A 19,883-nucleotide genomic window follows, 5' to 3' on the forward strand; every position below is an offset into this window, starting at 1 on the left:
GTTTGTCAAAATCATGGCCCCTGGGTATAGGATGTGGCCACAATAAGGGATCCAAGTTTTACATACAAATATATAGGTAAAATCTTTGAAAATCTTCTCAAGAATCACTGGATGAGAAAAGAACAAATTTACATGAAAGCTTTCTGACATAGTGCAGATTCAAATTTGTTAAAATCATGACCCACAGGAGTAGGATGGGGCCGCAATAGGGGATCAAAGGTTTACATACAAATATGTAGAGAATATTTTTAAAATTCTTCTTCTCAAGAACCACTGGGCCAGAAAAGTTTACATTTACATGAAAGCTTCCTGACATAGTGCAGATTCAAGTTTGTAAAAATCATGGCCCCTGGTTGTAGGTTGGGGCCACAGGGATCAAAGTTTTACATGCAAATATATCATACGAAAATTCTTTAATTATGGGTCAAGGTGAGTCAGGTGAGCGATGTGACACATAGGCCTCTTGTTGTCTAAAAATGCAATATGGTCTTCATTTAACTTTCATTTATGGAGTTGTACTTTTTAGGGTGTACCAGTGCTGGAATATGTCCATGGTTGTCAATACATTTTTGAGTGGGACACTAATGTTGTCTGTGAGAGAAACAAAACAGAAGTTTCTAAGGGGAACTGTGTGTATATAGACCCCATCACCAGAGTCACATACAACTTTACTGGCCTAAAGACTCAGCAACCTGTACAGGTAAAATCATGTAACCATACCAGGCTTAGGTATCAGCAACCTGTACAGGTAAAAACATGTAACCATACCAGGCTTAGGTATCAGCAATATTTATAGCTAAAAACATGTAATAGTACCAGGCTTAGGTATCTACAATATGTATAGCTGAAAACATGTTACTGTACCAGGCCAAGGTATCTTCAATATGTACAGGTAAAAACATGTAATTATACCAGGCTTAGGTATCTGCAATATGTACAGGTAAGAACATGTAATTGTACCAGGCTTAGGTATCTGCAATATGTATAGTAAAAACATGTAACCATACCAGGCTTATTATAGTTATCGGCAATATTTATAGCTAAAAACATGTAATTGTACCAGGCTTAGGTATCTACAATATGTATAGCTAAAACATGTTACTGTACCAGGCCAAGGTATTTGCAATATGTACAGGTAAAAACATGTAATTATACCAGGCCAAGGTATCTGCAATATGTACAGGTAAAAACATGTAATTGTACCAGGCTTAGGTATCTGCAATATGTACAGGTAAAAACATGTAATTGTACCAGGCTTAGGTATCTGCAATATGTACAGGTAAAAATATGTAACTGTACCAGGCTTAGGTATCTGCAATATGTACAGGTAAAAACATGTAATTGTACCAGGCTTAGGTATCTGCAATATGTATAGTAAAACCATGTAACCATACCAGGCTTATTATAGGTATCGGCAATATTTATAGCTAAAAACATGTAATTGTACCAGGCTTAGGTATCTACAATATGTATAGCTAAAACATGTTACTGTACCAGGCCAAGGTATCTACAATATGTACAGGTAAAAACATGTCATTATACCAGTCTTAGGTATCTGCAATATGTACAGGTAAAAATATGTAACTGTACCAGGCTTAGGTATCTGTAATATGTACAGGTAAAAATATGTAACTGTACCAGGCTTAGGTATCTACAATATCCACAGGTAAGAACATGTAATTGTACCAGGCTTAGGTATCTGCAATATGTACAGGTAAGAACATGTAATTATACCAGGCTTAGGTATCTGCAATTTGTACAGGTAAAACATGTAATTATACCAGGCTTAGGTATCTGTAATAAGTACAGGTAAAAATATGTAACTGTACCAGGCTTAAGTATCTGCAATATGTACAGGTAAGAACATGTAATTGTACCAGGCTTAGATGTCTGCAATATGTACAGGTAAGAACATGTAATTGTACCAGGCTTAGGTATCTGCAATATGTACAGGTAAGAACATGTAATTGTACCTTAGGTATCTGCAATATGTACAAGTAAGAACATGTAATTGTACGAGGCTTAGGTATCTGCAATATGTACAGGTAAGAACATGTAATTGTACCAGGCTTAGGTATCTGCAATATCCACAGGTAAAAACATGTAATTGTACCAGGCTTAGGTATCTGCAATATGTACAGGTAAGAACATGTAATTGTACCAGGCTTAAGTATCTGCAATATGTACAGGTAAAAACATGTAATTGTACCAGGCTTAGGTATCTGCAATATCCACAGGTAAAAACATGTAATTGTACCAGTCTTAGGTATCTGCAATATCCACAGGTAAGAACATGTAATTGTACCAGGCTTAGGTATCTGCAATATGTACAGGTAAAAACATGTAATTATACCAAGCTTAGGTATCTGTAATATGTACAGGCAAAAATATGTAACTGTACCAGGCTTAGGTATCTGCAATATCCACAGGTAAGAACATGTAATTGTACCAGGCTTAGGTATCTGCAATATGTACAGGTAAGAACATGTAATTGTACCAGGCTTAGGTATCTGCAATATGTACAGGTAAGAACATGTAATTGTACCAGTCTTAGGTATCTGCAATATGTACAGGTAAGAACATGTAATTGTACCAGGCTTAGGTATCTGCAATATGTACAGGTAAGAACATGTAATTGTACCAGGCTTTGGTATCTGCAATATTCACAGGTAAGAACATGTAATTGTACCAGGCTTAGGTATCTGCAATATGTACAGGTAAAAACATGTAATTATACCAGGCTTAGGTATCTGTAATATGTACAGGCAAAAATATGTAACTGTACCAGGCTTAGTTATCTGCAATATGTACAGGTAAAAATATGTAACTGTACCAGACTTAGGTATCTGCAATATCCACAGGTAAGAACATGTAATTGTAGCAGGCTTAGGTATCTACAATATGTACAGGTAAGAACATGTAATTGTACCAGGCTTAGGTATCTGCAATATGTACAGGTAAGAACATGTAATTGTACCAGGCTTAGTTATCTGCAATATGTACAGGTAAGAACATGTAATTGTACCAGGCTTAGGTATCTGCAATATGTACAGGTAAAAATATGTAACTGTACCAGGCTTAGGTATCTGTAATATGTACAAGTAAAAATATGTAACTGTACCAGGCTTAGGTATCTACAATATCCACAGGTAAGAACATGTAATTGTACCAGGCTTAGGTATCTGCAATATGTACAGGTAAGAACATGTAATTATACCAGGCTTAGGTATCTGCAATATGTACAGGTAAAACATGTAATTATACCAGGTTTAGGTATCTGTAATAAGTACAGGTAAAAATATGTAACTGTACCAGGCTTAGGTATCTGCAATATGTACAGGTAAGAACATGTAATTGTACCAGGCTTAGATATCTGCAATATGTACAGGTAAGAACATGTAATTGTACCAGGCTTAGGTATCTGCAATATGTACAGGTAAGAACATGTAATTGTACCTTAGGTATCTGCAATATGTACAAGTAAGAACATGTAATTGTACCAGGCTTAGGTATCTGCAATATGTACAGGTAAGAACATGTAATTGTACCAGGCTTAGGTATCTGCAATATCCACAGGTAAAAACATGTAATTGTATCAGGCTTAGGTATCTGCAATATGTACAGGTAAGAACATGTAATTGTACCAGGCTTAGGTATCTGCAATATCCACAGGTAAAAACATGTAATTGTACCAGGCTTAGGTATCTGCAATATCCACAGGTAAGAACATGCAATTGTACCAGGCTTAGGTATCTGCAATATGTACAGGTAAAAACATGTAATTATACCAGGCTTAGTTATCTGCAATATGTACAGGTAAAAATATGTAACTGTACCAGGCTTAGGTATCTGCAATATGTACAGGTAAGAACATGTAATTGTACCAGACTTAGGTATCTGCAATATCCACAGGTAAGAACATGTAATTGTAGCAGACTTAGGTATCTGCAATATGTACAGGTAAGAACATGTAACTGTACCAGGCTTAGGTATCTGCAATATGTACAGGTAAAAATATGTAACTGTACCAGGCTTAGGTATCTGCAATATGTACAGGTAAAAATATGTAACTGTACCAGACTTAGGTATCTGCAATATCCACAGGTAAGAACATGTAATTGTAGCAGGCTTAGGTATCTGCAATATGTACAGGTAAGAACATGTAATTGTACCAGTCTTAGGTATCTGCAATATGTACAGGTAAGAACATGTAATTGTACCAGGCTTAGTTATCTGCAATATGTACAGGTAAGAACATGTAATTGTATCAGGCTTAGGTATCTGCAATATGTACAGGTAAGAACATGTAATTGTACCAGGCTTAGGTATCTGCAATATGTACAGGTAAGAACATGTAATTGTACCAGGCTTTGGTATCTGCAATATTCACAGGTAAGAACATGTAATTGTACCAGGCTTAGGTATCTGCAATATGTACAGGTAAAAACATGTAATTATACCTGGCTTAGGTATCTGTAATATGTACAGGCAAAAATATGTAACTGTACCAGGCTTAGTTATCTGCAATATGTACAGGTAAAAATATGTAACTGTACCAGACTTAGGTATCTGCAATATCCACAGGTAAGAACATGTAATTGTAGCAGGCTTAGGTATCTGTAATATGTACAGGTAAGAACATGTAATTGTACCAGTCTTAGGTATCTGCAATATGTACAGGTAAGAACATGTAATTGTACCAGGCTTAGTTATCTGCAATATGTACAGGTAAGAACATGTAATTGTACCAGGCTTAGGTATCTGCAATATGTACAGGTAAAAATATGTAACTGTACCAGACTTAGGTATCTGCAATATCCACAGGTAAGAACATGTAATTGTAGCAGGCTTAGGTATCTGCAATATGTACAGGTAAGAACATGTAATTGTACCAGGCTTAGGTATCTGCAATATGTACAGGTAAGAACATGTAATTTTACCAGGCTTAGGTATCTGCAATATGTACAGGTAAGAACATGTAATTGTACCAGGCTTAGGTATCTGCAATATGTACAGGTAAAAATATGTAACTGTACCAGGCTTAGGTATCTGTAATATGTACAGGTAAAAATATGTAACTGTACCAGGCTTAGGTATCTACAATATCCACAGGTAAGAACATGTAATTGTACCAGGCTTAGGTATCTGCAATATGTACAGGTAAGAACATGTAATTATACCAGGCTTAGGTATCTGCAATATGTACAGGTAAAACATGTAATTATACCAGGTTTAGGTATCTGTAATAAGTACAGGTAAAAATATGTAACTGTACCAGGCTTAGGTATCTGCAATATGTACAGGTAAGAACATGTAATTGTACCAGGCTTAGATATCTGCAATATGTACAGGTAAGAACATGTAATTGTACCAGGCTTAGGTATCTGCAATATGTACAGGTAAGAACATGTAATTGTACCTTAGGTATCTGCAATATGTACAAGTAAGAACATGTAATTGTACCAGGCTTAGGTATCTGCAATATGTACAGGTAAGAACATGTAATTGTACCAGGCTTAGGTATCTGCAATATCCACAGGTAAAAACATGTAATTGTATCAGGCTTAGGTATCTGCAATATGTACAGGTAAGAACATGTAATTGTACCAGGCTTAGGTATCTGCAATATGTACAGGTAAAAACATGTAATTGTACCAGGCTTAGGTATCTGCAATATCCACAGGTAAAAACATGTAATTGTACCAGGCTTAGGTATCTGCAATATCCACAGGTAAGAACATGCAATTGTACCAGGCTTAGGTATCTGCAATATGTACAGGTAAGAACATGTAATTATACCAGGCTTAGTTATCTGCAATATGTACAGGTAAAAATATGTAACTGTACCAGGCTTAGGTATCTGCAATATGTACAGGTAAGAACATGTAATTGTACCAGACTTAGGTATCTGCAATATCCACAGGTAAGAACATGTAATTGTAGCAGACTTAGGTATCTGCAATATGTACAGGTAAGAACATGTAACTGTACCAGGCTTAGGTATCTGCAATATGTACAGGTAAAAATATGTAACTGTACCAGGCTTAGGTATCTGCAATATGTACAGGTAAAAATATGTAACTGTACCAGACTTAGGTATCTGCAATATCCACAGGTAAGAACATGTAATTGTAGCAGGCTTAGGTATCTGCAATATGTACAGGTAAGAACATGTAATTGTACCAGTCTTAGGTATCTGCAATATGTACAGGTAAGAACATGTAATTGTACCAGGCTTAGTTATCTGCAATATGTACAGGTAAGAACATGTAATTGTACCAGGCTTAGGTATCTGCAATATGTACAGGTAAGAACATGTAATTGTACTAGGCTTAGGTATCTGCAATATGTACAGGTAAGAACATGTAATTGTACCAGGCTTAGATATCTGCAATATGTACAGGTAAGAACATGTAATTGTACCAGGCTTAGGTATCTGCAATATGTACAGGTAAGAACATGTAATTGTACCAGGCTTAGGTATCTGCAATATGTACAGGTAAAAATATGTAACTGTACCAGACTTAGGTATCTGCAATATCCACAGGTAAGAACATGTAATTGTAGCAGGCTTAGGTATCTGCAATATGTACAGGTAAGAACATGTAATTGTACCAGGCTTAGGTATCTGCAATATGTACAGGTAAGAACATGTAATTTTACCAGGCTTAGGTATCTGCAATATGTACAGGTAAGAACATGTAATTGTACCAGGCTTAGGTATCTGCAATATGTACAGGTAAAAATATGTAACTGTACCAGGCTTAGGTATCTGTAATATGTACAGGTAAAAATATGTAACTGTACCAGGCTTAGGTATCTACAATATCCACAGGTAAGAACATGTAATTGTACCAGGCTTAGGTATCTGCAATATGTACAGGTAAGAACATGTAATTATACCAGGCTTAGGTATCTGCAATATGTACAGGTAAAACATGTAATTATACCAGGTTTAGGTATCTGTAATAAGTACAGGTAAAAATATGTAACTGTACCAGGCTTAGGTATCTGCAATATGTACAGGTAAGAACATGTAATTGTACCAGGCTTAGATATCTGCAATATGTACAGGTAAGAACATGTAATTGTACCAGGCTTAGGTATCTGCAATATGTACAGGTAAGAACATGTAATTGTACCTTAGGTATCTGCAATATGTACAAGTAAGAACATGTAATTGTACCAGGCTTAGGTATCTGCAATATGTACAGGTAAGAACATGTAATTGTACCAGGCTTAGGTATCTGCAATATCCACAGGTAAAAACATGTAATTGTATCAGGCTTAGGTATCTGCAATATGTACAGGTAAGAACATGTAATTGTACCAGGCTTAGGTATCTGCAATATGTACAGGTAAAAACATGTAATTGTACCAGGCTTAGGTATCTGCAATATCCACAGGTAAAAACATGTAATTGTACCAGGCTTAGGTATCTGCAATATCCACAGGTAAGAACATGCAATTGTACCAGGCTTAGGTATCTGCAATATGTACAGGTAAGAACATGTAATTATACCAGGCTTAGTTATCTGCAATATGTACAGGTAAAAATATGTAACTGTACCAGGCTTAGGTATCTGCAATATGTACAGGTAAGAACATGTAATTGTACCAGACTTAGGTATCTGCAATATCCACAGGTAAGAACATGTAATTGTAGCAGACTTAGGTATCTGCAATATGTACAGGTAAGAACATGTAACTGTACCAGGCTTAGGTATCTGCAATATGTACAGGTAAAAATATGTAACTGTACCAGGCTTAGGTATCTGCAATATGTACAGGTAAAAATATGTAACTGTACCAGACTTAGGTATCTGCAATATCCACAGGTAAGAACATGTAATTGTAGCAGGCTTAGGTATCTGCAATATGTACAGGTAAGAACATGTAATTGTACCAGTCTTAGGTATCTGCAATATGTACAGGTAAGAACATGTAATTGTACCAGGCTTAGTTATCTGCAATATGTACAGGTAAGAACATGTAATTGTACCAGGCTTAGGTATCTGCAATATGTACAGGTAAGAACATGTAATTGTACTAGGCTTAGGTATCTGCAATATGTACAGGTAAGAACATGTAATTGTACCAGGCTTAGATATCTGCAATATGTACAGGTAAGAACATGTAATTGTACCAGGCTTAGGTATCTGCAATATGTACAGGTAAGAACATGTAATTGTACCAGGCTTTGGTATCTGCAATATGTACAGGTAAAACATGTAATTGTACCAGGCTTAGGTATCTGCAATATGTACAGGTAAGAACATGTAATTGTACCAGTCTTAGGTATCTGCAATATCCACAGGTAAAAACATGTAATCACATAATAGACCATAAACTGAGAATAGACTTAAGTCTAAATTTCAAATCTAGCTAACTTTTGAAATAATTTTCATAAACAAATAAAATTTTCAGTATATGTTTGTATTTGATTTTTTTTATAAACCTGCAGTTTTTCAAACATCTGTACTAGATAAATCTTCAGATATAAGTAATCAAAATTTTTACTTAAGTTTATTCTCAGTTTATGGTCTTGGGGGCCTGGCCAGATAGAAAGGTTACTCAATTCAAACATATACTGTCAAAACTGTATTAAGAGACCGCCCAATGGAGAATGGAAAAAAGGTCATATATGACAGGTGGTCTCTCAATACAGGTTGCTTATTTTTCCACAGTAAAAACATTTAGCAAATGCTATACAGAGATAGTTTGTACAATGGAGAAAATAACTGTACATGTATTTGGAATTCATTATTAAGAATATAAATTCTGTAGGCATCGAGTATGGTTTAAAAAGTATTAAAATAGAATTAATAACAGTTAAACATCTAAAATACAATTTGTTGTACATGTATTATAATTTATTCATTAAAAGTTATATTTAATCTGTTTAAGAATTATGAAATTTCTATGCATTTCATAAATAAAATGCATACCAATTTTCTAAATCTTAAAAACTTTGTTGTAAAGAGCATTTATGTATATTTGTAATAATTATTTTGAAAAAATGCAATGCGTGTCTGGTGGTATTAAGAAAGCAAGTGATGAAGTGTTGCGTCTCCTTTTGTACAATAATGCTGGAAAGTGTTATTTATTTGGAAAGACATTAAGGTAATTCCACCCTTCTAGAATTATAGATTCAGTCTTAGATTTGATTGTTGATTCTTCAGATAATACATCTTAGTAACAAATAATTTAAAATGATAAAATAAATATGTTGCAGTATTGATAAAATTTTTATCAATTAGCACACATATAACCTGTTATCAACGTCAGAAAATTGCAATTTTCCTTAAACAGCATTATCAAAATTTCACAAAAACAATTTCATGAAACTGTTTCTTTGTGAAAAATAAAGGAAATTTATCGCATAATGCACTTGATAAAGGATTCTACGAAAACAGAGTTATTGCCCTTGGATTCAATATTTTGAAACATATAATCGATTATTATACCCCCCGCAAGTTGTGGGGGGGTATACTGGAATCGGGTTGTCCGTCTGTCTGTCCGTCCGTCTGTAGACGCAATGGTTTCCGGGCTCTAAAGCATTATCCTTACCACCTACCGTCACCATATCATACATATGGACTACCCATGGGATGAAGATGTTCCCTATCGATTTTGGGGTCAAAAGGTCAAAGGTCAAGTGCACTGGACATCGAAGTAGCAATATGGTTTCCGGGCTCTAAAGCGTTATCCTTTCTACCTACAGTCAACATATCATACATATGGACTACCCATGGGATGAAGATGTTCCTTATGGATTTTGGGGTCAAAAGGTCAAAGGTCAAGCACACTGAACATCGAAGTAGCAATATGGTTTCCGGGCTCTAAAACATTATCCTTTCCACCTACAGTCACCATATCTTACATATGGACTACCCATGGGATGAAGGTGTTCCCTATCGATTTTGGGGTCAAAAGGTCAAAGGTCACGTGCACTGGACATCGAAGTAGCAATATGGTTCGGTTTGTCATGCCATTTGTTTTTTACACTCAGAAAAGAGGTAGTTTATACCTATTACCAACACCCTTTGGGAGATTGGGGTAAGCGGGGGGTATTCTTAGTGAGCATTGCTCACAGTACCTCTTGTTCATATATAACTTAGACTTTTGAAATATTTTATGGTTAAGGTGACCTATTGCAATTGGTTGTCGTCCGTTGCCATGCGTCATCCATCATGCGTTAACAATTGAACATTTTTTACTTCTTGATAACTACCAGTCCGATTCTTTTCAAATTTGGTATAAAGCATCTTTGGGACAAGGGGGATATAAATTGTAAACTCCAGCACCCCTGGGGCCTTAGGGGCAGGGCAAAAACTGCCCAAAATTGACCAATTTTTAAAAAATCTTCTTTAAGAACTTCACAAGTTTAAGAAAACTAAATGCATAGTGATGTAGAGCAGGAAGGCCTCTACCAAAATTGTAAATTTCATGATTCCCAGAATATGGGTTCTGACCCCAGGGCAGGACCAAACTTGTTATATAGTGTTTGTGTGTAAAACACTTTAAATAACATCTTCTTTAGTGCTATTGATACTAAATTGAAACTAAATAGATATTTAGTAAGAACAGGTAGTCCTGTACCAAAATTGTAAATTTGATGATCCCAGGGGTAGGGGTTTTGGTATTAGGGTGGGACCAAAATGGTCAGTTATTAGATATGTGAACAATAGTCATTTTTACTTCCTTCTTGATAACTACCAGTCCAATTCTTTTCAAATTTGGTATGAAGCATCTTTGGAACATGGAACAAAGGGGACATACATTGTAAATTTCAGTATTTTTGCACCCCTGGGACCTTAGAGGCGGGGCAAAAACTGCTCAAAATTGACCAATTTTCAAAAATCTTTTTCTCTAGAACCAAACATTTTAATTTAAGAAAAACTAATGCATGAAAATGTAAAGCAGGAAGGCTTCTACCAAAATTGTAAATTTCATGATCCCCAGGGTAGGGGTTTTGACCCCAGGGTGGGTCCAAACTTAGTATATAGTGTTTATGTGTAAGTTTGTTTATACTGTATAAAATCTAAATGCATACTAAGGAATAGCAGAAAAAGATATACAAAGAATAGTGAATTTCACAACCCAGGGTTTTGACTCTAGGATGGGTCCAAATTAGTCATATCTTATGATGTTTTATTGTTAATAAACCTATTATATTATGTGAAGCCTTTCAATTCAGTGTATGCACTTGTGAGGGCATTGAAGTTGTAAGAACACATCTTGTTTTAAATGTTTTAATTTTTCATGAAATTACACGAAAAGTTTGTAAAAATTATGGTCATTACTTGTGTCAGAAAGGTGGTTGTTTAATACAGGTACAATAAATAGGGTAACACCCGGGGGGTGGGGGGGATTTTTACAGTCCCATATGACAGCGAGTTGCTTAAAACAGTGGGTCGCTATGGCAGTTTTAACTGTACTCAGTACATCAGTTCTTTGTTTACTGCCGAAAGTGCAACAGCGTTTTCATTTCCTTAACCCTCCCACCATCCCCCACCATCTCCTTATTTCTATTCATAATTCATTGGGGCTCTCACACAAGAATTGCCTTTTTAATTTTGATAAATTAAGCTAAGTTTTATGTTATAGTTCTAAGCCTCAACTAGTTTTGACACCATTGGGTAGTGATAGAGCAACATCAGTTAACATGCCAGTACTATGACATCAATTAGCTCCATCACTACTGGATGGTGTCATCCCAACATCAGTTAACATGCCAGTACTATGACATCAATTAGCTCCATCACTACTGGATGGTGTCATCCCAACATCAGTTAACATGCCAGTACTATGACATCAATTAGCTCTATCACTACTGGATGGTGTCATCCCAGCTGGTATTAGTCTTTGGCTCTTTGGCCATGGATGTCAACCCAGGTATTAGTAGATAGTATTTACCTGACAGTGTCAATCCAGGTAATGATAGGTTGCCCAGTGGTGTCAACACAGGTACTGATAGGTTGCATGATGGGGTCAACCCGGGTGCTAGATAGGTAGGCCCAGGAATTCAGCTTAAAAGTTTCAAGATGCATGCACTTATCGATGTGACGTGAGTAGCCCCCGAGAAGGCCCCATGCACACAACAAAATTGTGGAGGGTATAATTTTTTTTACCTGCATCCATCAGTCCCTTTCCTGTCAGCGCAACTCTTCTAAGACTGCTCAACAGAATTTCATGAAACTTTGTAGTTAATAAGGACTTAGAATTTCGAGCCTGCCAGTCCTGTTCTTGTCAGCGCAACTCTGAGATCGCTCAACAGAATTTCGTGAAACTTTGTAGTTAATAATTACATGCTGCATAGATATGCATATTCCCAGAAAATTCTGATTCAATAATTTTTCTGGGAGTTATGCCCCTATTGAACTTAGAATTTCGAGCCCGTTTGTCCTGTTCTTGCAGTAACGCATAGGATTACCATTATGTGAGGCACTGTCAAGCATTGTTGGAGTGTGGGGTATGTGAGCTTGCTCACTTCTGCTTTCTTTCATTTATATTATGTTTGTTAATTATTTTATTGTACAGTATGTGGTGTACTTTAATAGAATTGCATTTTGATACATGTATGGATGTGAGTAAATTGTGAATGTTATCTGTGTTTTTAGTAGTGTATAAATGAAAACATCACTTTACCTGCATTCTTGATTTCTCAAGCATTGCTTTCCTGCCACTTGTATAAATACTTACTAGGGAGGTCTGTCAGTATACCAAATGACAGCATATTTCACAATTATGAAGAGTTTGGAATTTCAAAGGATATGATGTTAGTATTCAAAATTTTTTTACTGGGAAACTTATGATTAGTTATACAGAATGGATTTTTAATATATTTACCATTCATTTTAGCTGACCAGAAATGGTTTGAAGTATTTGATAAACCTTTGTGAAGGTTTAGGGGCCAAATACCCTGGTTGTGAGAATTCCTCTCTGTGTCGCTGGAATGGAACCACTGGTCATGGTTATGGCAGCATCAGCTCCGAGCAGTTTATCTCTAGTGAGGAACAGCTCAAAATGGTCTACAGGAATGGCAAGGAATGTAAAGGTGAAAGGAAGGCTTAATCAGATGGGTATTGATGGCATTAAGTCAAATAATTTGTTGAAACAAATCACTGATCAATAATTGAGGTAGGAGGAAGGATATATAATTTTAAAAGAACAAATCAGTATTTGGTACTTGTTGGCTTTACAGAGCAAGCTTTGCGCTGTATAATACTTTATCATTCGAAAGACTTCTTTTATTTTGCTGATTATATAAAAACTAAATGCATATGTACGAAAAGCAGAAAGGGATGTACCAAAATTGTGAATTTCACAACCCCAGGGTTCTGACTCTAGGGCAGTTTTAAAATAGTCATATAGTGTTACTATAGCATATATTTTATAGTGTCACTATAGCATATATTATATAAAGTATTTCATCAGTATGGGTTCCTTTGGAGGAATTTGCATTTTAAGAACACATCTTTTTTTATATATTAGAATTTAACATAGATATGTAGAACAGGGAAATTATTATTCCATAGCCTTTGGGACTAGTGATACTTTTAGCTGATACTCAGTTGACCACTAAGGCCGGTGGGCCTCATGTCTATATCCCTGCAGCTAATGATTTAAAAATTTATATATTATCTTAAATAAATGGGTTACAGATCAAGTTTGAGCTTTGTTGACATAATTTCGAAAGAGTTATGGACTTTTAACTTAGAAAATATCAGGGATTTGACAGTTGTCTAGCCTTTTAAGTTCACCAGGACGAATGATTTGAGACCTATTGTCATGACCTCAGTGTTGGCATCACACTTGAAGAAAAAACTTTAACTTGGGCTCTTATGATCTTTTGAACCAAGAGGGATAGAGCTTGATATTTCTGAATCATATACAGATGCCTCATGACCAAGCCTTTCATTTGGTACCAAGACTTTTGACCTAGTGACCTTTACTGTGGACTTTGGCCTACTTTTCAAAAATGTAACCTTATAGCTACATCTTTTGAACCAATGGGGATAGGGCTTTGATATTTCACATATTGATGCTTCATGAAGAAATCTTTCTTTTGGTACAAAGACTTTTGACCTAAAGACTTTAACCGTGGACTTGGACTTACTTGATGTCTTTTGAACCAAGGATGATAGGTCTTTGATATTTCACATAATTATACATGTCTCAGTACAAGACATTTCTTCTGGTACTAAGACCTTTGACTTTGACCTACATGTATTTCTTTTGAACATGATGTGATATTTCTCATACCGTATATACTCGCCTATAAGTCGGATTTTTGGGAGTCAATTTTTGGTCCAAAACTCTTATGTCCAACTTATAGGCGCGTCCTAAGAAGATTGGTATTTTCCTGGGCGGCGTAATGCAGTGGTTGTTTTTTATAACAACTCCGACGATTATCATGGACTACCACACAAATGATTATCGTTCACAAATATCTAGACATATTGTATTGTTTATGTATTTTAAAATTATGTATAAAGTACAAGTATTTACATATTTTTATCTAGTTGAAAATTATTTACATACCGGTAACTAATACTTTCAATTCAACTAATCTATCGTTTATCGGTAAAATTGAATTACGAACCCTATTAAATATTGAAATATTCATATGTATACCGGCTGAAATATATTTCATAAAAGATTGAATATTGTTAACAGATAATTTAGATCATCATTCTTGACTCTATTGTTGATACAATGAATTATACCGGAATCCCACAATAACAGTTTTCGCGAGGTGCGTGTCACTAAGTATACTGGTAATTAGGAGACCATAATTGCTTAGGTAAACAAGGGATCATTGTCCATAATAGATCAAGGGTTGCGTTTAAACCCCAAACAGATATGGCTTGGATATTGAGCACCTCATAATTATTAATTTCTCAAAATATTTTTTGAAACATAGGTAAAAACACTAGAGCATGGATTTGAAATTGTCAACCGATTCTGACAAAAATTTGTACCGACTTATAAGTGGGTCAATGGCAAATTCCTACAAAGCAACCTTAAAAAATACAACCGACTTATAGGCGGACCGACTTAAAGGCGAGTATATACGGTAGATGCCTCATGACAAGGCCTTTCATATGGTATCAAGACAGACCTTAAACTTTGACCAACTTTTCAAAAACTTAACCTTGGCTGTATCTTTTGAACCAAGGTCTTTGATATTTCACATATAGATGCCTCATGACAAGGCCTTTCATATGGTACCAAAACTTGTGACCTAGTAATCATGGACTTTGACCTACTTTTCAAAAACATAAGCCTTTTGAACCAAAGGGGATCGGTTAAGTAGAGTCATGCTTCTTGGCAAGACTTCTGCTGTCTTCTGTTGTCTTCTGACAACTCTTGTTTGCATATCCATACAGCTATTGACTTGAAAATTTATACCTGAACTGTATTAGTGATTTACAGATGGGTATTGTTGAAAGAGTTATCGACCTTGACTCGGCAAATAATGCCTCAAAGTGGGGCCCTTTTGTTTCCCATCACAATGATATTTAGTTGTTACCTGTAATCAGAAGTTTTAGAATGCCATGATGGTTTATTATGTCACTTTTCACATCTTGCTATTGTTATTACTAGCGACTTTATCAATTTATAAGTTACATACTACTCAGCCGTGTTACATACTACTCAGCCGTGTTACATACTACTCAGCCGTGTTACATACTACTCAGCCGTGTTACATACTACTCAGCCGTGTTACATACTACTCAGCCGTGTTACATACTACTCAGCCGTGTTACATACTACTCAGCCATGTTACATACTACTCAGCCATGTTACATACTACTCAGCCATGTTACATACTACTCAGCCATGACTGGACGGAAGTTAGGTTAAAGTTTATGTTACATACATGGGAATGACTGGACGGAAGTTAGGTTAAAGTTTATATTACATCCATGGGAATGACTGGACTGAAGTTAGGTTAAAGTTTATGTTACATCCATGGGAATGACTGGACGGAAGTTAGGTTAAAGTTTATGTTACATACATGGGGATGACTGGACTGAAGTTAGGTTAAAGTTTATATTACATTCATGGGAATGACTGGACGGAAGTTAGGTTAAAGTTTATATTACATTCATGGGAATGACTGGACGGAAGTTAGGTTAAAGTTTATATTACATTCATGGGAATGACTGGACGGAAGTTAGGTTAAAGTTTATGTTACATACATGGGGATGACTGGACTGAAGTTAGGTTAAAGTTTATATTACATTCATGGGAATGACTGGACGGAAGTTAGGTTAAAGTTTATATTACATTCATGGGAATGACTGGACGGAAGTTAGGTTAAAGTTTATATTACATTCATGGGAATGACTGGACGGAAGTTAGGTTAAAGTTTATATTACATTCATGGGAATGACTGGACGGAAGTTAGGTTAAAGTTTATATTACATCCATGGGAATGACTGGACGGAAGTTAGGTTAAAGTTTATGTTACATCCATGGGAATGACTGGACGGAAGTTAGGTTAAAGTTTATGTTACATCCATGGGAATGACTGGACTGAAGTTAGGTTAAAGTTTATATTACATCCATGGGAATGACTGGACGGAAGTTAGGTTAAAGTTTATGTTACATCCATGGGAATGACTGGACGGAAGTTAGGTTAAAGTTTATGTTACATACATGGGAATGACTGGACGGAAGTTAGGTTAAAGTTTATATTACATACATGGGAATGACTGGACGGAAGTTAGGTTAAAGTTTATGTTACATCCATGAGAATGACTGGACTGAAGTTAGGTTAAAGTTTATGTTACATACATGGGAATGACTGGACTGAAGTTAGGTTAAAGTTTATATTACATTCATGGGAATGACTGGACGGAAGTTAGGTTAAAGTTTATGTTACATCCATGGGAATGACTGGACAGAAGTTAGGTTAAAGTTTATGTTACATCCATGGGAATGACTGGACGGAAGTTAGGTTAAAGTTTATATTACATTCATGGGAATGACTGGACGGAAGTTAGGTTAAAGTTTATATTACATTCATGGGAATGACTGGACGGAAGTTAGGTTAAAGTTTATATTACATCCATGGGAATGACTGGACGGAAGTTAGGTTAAAGTTTATATTACATCCATGGGAATGACTGGACGGAAGTTAGGTTAAAGTTTATATTACATTCATGGGAATGACTGGACGGAAGTTAGGTTAAAGTTTATATTACATTCATGGGAATGACTGGACGGAAGTTAGGTTAAAGTTTATATTACATTCATGGGAATGACTGGACTGAAGTTAGGTTAAAGTTTATGTTACATACATGGGAATGACTGGACTGAAGTTAGGTTAAAGTTTATGTTACATCCATGGGGATGACTGGACGGAAGTTAGGTTAAAGTTTATGTTACATCCATGGGGATGACTGGACGGAAGTTAGGTTAAAGTTTATGTTACATACATGGGAATGACTGGACTGAAGTTAGGTTAAAGTTTATGTTACATACATGGGAATGACTGGACTGAAGTTAGGTTAAAGTTTATGTTACATCCATGGGGATGACTGGACGGAAGTTAGGTTAAAGTTTATGTTACATCCATGGGGATGACTGGACGGAAGTTAGGTTAAAGTTTATATTACATTCATGGGAATGACTGGACGGAAGTTAGGTTAAAGTTTATGTTACATACATGGGAATGACTGGACGGAAGTTAGGTTAAAGTTTATGTTACATACATGGGGATGACTGGACTGAAGTTAGGTTAAAGTTTATATTACATTCATGGGAATGACTGGACGGAAGTTAGGTTAAAGTTTATATTACATATTTAGTACAGGATGCATAAGAATGGGAATGCCAGCTGATTTGTCATCTGGTCAAGTATATTTGTTACAGTATTTGGAATAAAACAATTATGATTTTTGTTTTTCTTACAAATAGGTTCCAGTGAGGGTGTTATTAACTTTGAATGTGAATTATATACCTACCCAGGGTCTCCAAGCATCATGGTAAGCTACTTTACAATGATAATTTGATAAAATAAAAATGTGAGTGGTTTAATTGGTATATATATACACGATCACATGACAGGAAAATTATTATAAGAGTTATATGAAAGCTCTGTGGGGCTAGTGATACTTTTGAATAATACTCGGGTAACCGATAAGGCCTGTGGGCCTCTTGTCGTCTCGTGCAACTAATTGCAAAAGGGATATAGCATTACTAATGTGCATGTATATTTGTATGTTTATGTCTGTGTGTGTGTGTAAGCTTGTGGGCAAGATTCAAAGAGAACCATAAAATTTATGATGATCACACTTTGCATACTTCTTTGGCATTGAATAAGGAAGAACCCTATTGATTTTCAAGGTCATTGATGAAATATTTCTCAAAATTTTGAGGCATTTAATAATGATTTTGTCAGAATTTATGTACGAGTTAGCAATACAGAATAAAACCAGGTGACCTAGTGCTATTGGTCAGTGTTGTGTGGCATCTATCATGCATTAACAATTCAACACTTTTAACTTCTTCTTGATAGCTACCATTCCTGACCAATTCTTTTCAAATTTGGTATGAAGCATCTTAGGGATAAGGGGGACATAAATTGTAAATTTCAGGACTCCTGTACCCCTGGAGCTTTAGGGCCAGGGCAAAAATTGCCCACTTTTCAAAACTTTTCATTTCTATTACCATACATCCGTAAGAAAAAGTAAATGCATAGTCATAGAGCAGGAAGGCTTCTACCAAATTGTAAATTTCATGATCCCCGGGGTAGGGGTAATGACCCCAGGATGGGGCCAAACTTACTATATAGTGTTTATGTGTAAAACATTTATAAATAACATCTTTAGTGCTGTTGATACTAAATTAAAACTAAATAAATATTTAGAAAGAGCAGATAGTCCTTTACTAAAATTGTAAATTTGATGATCCCAGGGATAGGGGTTTTGATATCAGGGTGGGACTAAAATGATCAGTTATTAAATGTGTAAACAATAGACATTTTTAACATCTTCTTGATAACTATCATTCTAATTCTTTTCATATTTGGTATGAAACATATATTTGGTATGAAACATCTTTGGAACAAGGGGACATACATTGTAAATTTCAGGATTCCTGCACCCCTGGGGTCTTAGGGGCAGGGCAGAAACTGCCCAAAATTGACCAATTTTCAAAAATCTTCTTCTCTAGAACCAAACATGTTTAAGAAAAATGAAATGAAGGCCTCTACCAAAATTATGAATTTCATGATCCCTGGGATAGGGGTTCTGCCCCCATGGTGGGACCAAACTTAGTATATAGTGTCTATGTGTAAGTTTGCTGATACTGTATAAAATCTAAATGCATTCTTACTCAGGTGATCGATAAGGCATATGGGCCTTTTGTTTTATAGAATTAGAAAAAACAGCAACATCTAGTTCTTGGAAGCTAGGATATACTACGCCATCAACACACAACACTTTCATAATGTGATGCTCATGTAACTGGTAAAGCTTATTTCATGCATCTTGTTTTTACAGTTCACCAGTGAGTGTCAAGGTATTTTCCGTTGGGGTACTAGGACTGTGTGTCCTTCCATTGCTGACCAGTGTACGTTGGCCCATAATGGACATGTGTATGATCTCCGTGTGTTGTCTCGTCAACAGGGAAGCTGGAATTTAACAGACATACAAGGCAACATGTTAGTATATTTACGAGTTGCATAAATTTGAAGTGTAATAATTGGGGGGAAATGGCTCATAGTCTGATACCAGTAGCTCCAGATGTGATCAACCTGTTATAGAGATAGGAGTTTGGTCATTAGGTCACCTGAGTAACTCATGTGACCTATTGCTATTGGTCTGTGTCTGTTGTCGTGCGTCGTCCGTTTACAACTTCTTCCT

At 35.9% G+C, this 19,883-nt stretch overlaps 1 protein-coding gene across 1 annotated transcript in view; it reads left to right on the forward strand.

Annotated features, from left to right (window-relative positions):
• Positions 1–19,883, forward strand: part of LOC125676439 (cation-independent mannose-6-phosphate receptor-like) — a 206,367-nt gene that overhangs the window by 125,914 nt on the left and 60,570 nt on the right. The window contains exons 30-33 of the mRNA XM_056158098.1: positions 527–700; positions 12,865–13,060; positions 17,935–18,002; positions 19,521–19,681. Of these exons, the coding sequence (XP_056014073.1) occupies positions 527–700; positions 12,865–13,060; positions 17,935–18,002; positions 19,521–19,681 (599 nt within the window). The remainder of the gene's footprint in view (positions 1–526; positions 701–12,864; positions 13,061–17,934; positions 18,003–19,520; positions 19,682–19,883) is intronic.

Source organism: Ostrea edulis, chromosome 3, assembly GCF_947568905.1.
Source record: "Ostrea edulis chromosome 3, xbOstEdul1.1, whole genome shotgun sequence".
Lineage (NCBI taxonomy): Eukaryota > Metazoa > Mollusca > Bivalvia > Ostreida > Ostreidae > Ostrea > Ostrea edulis.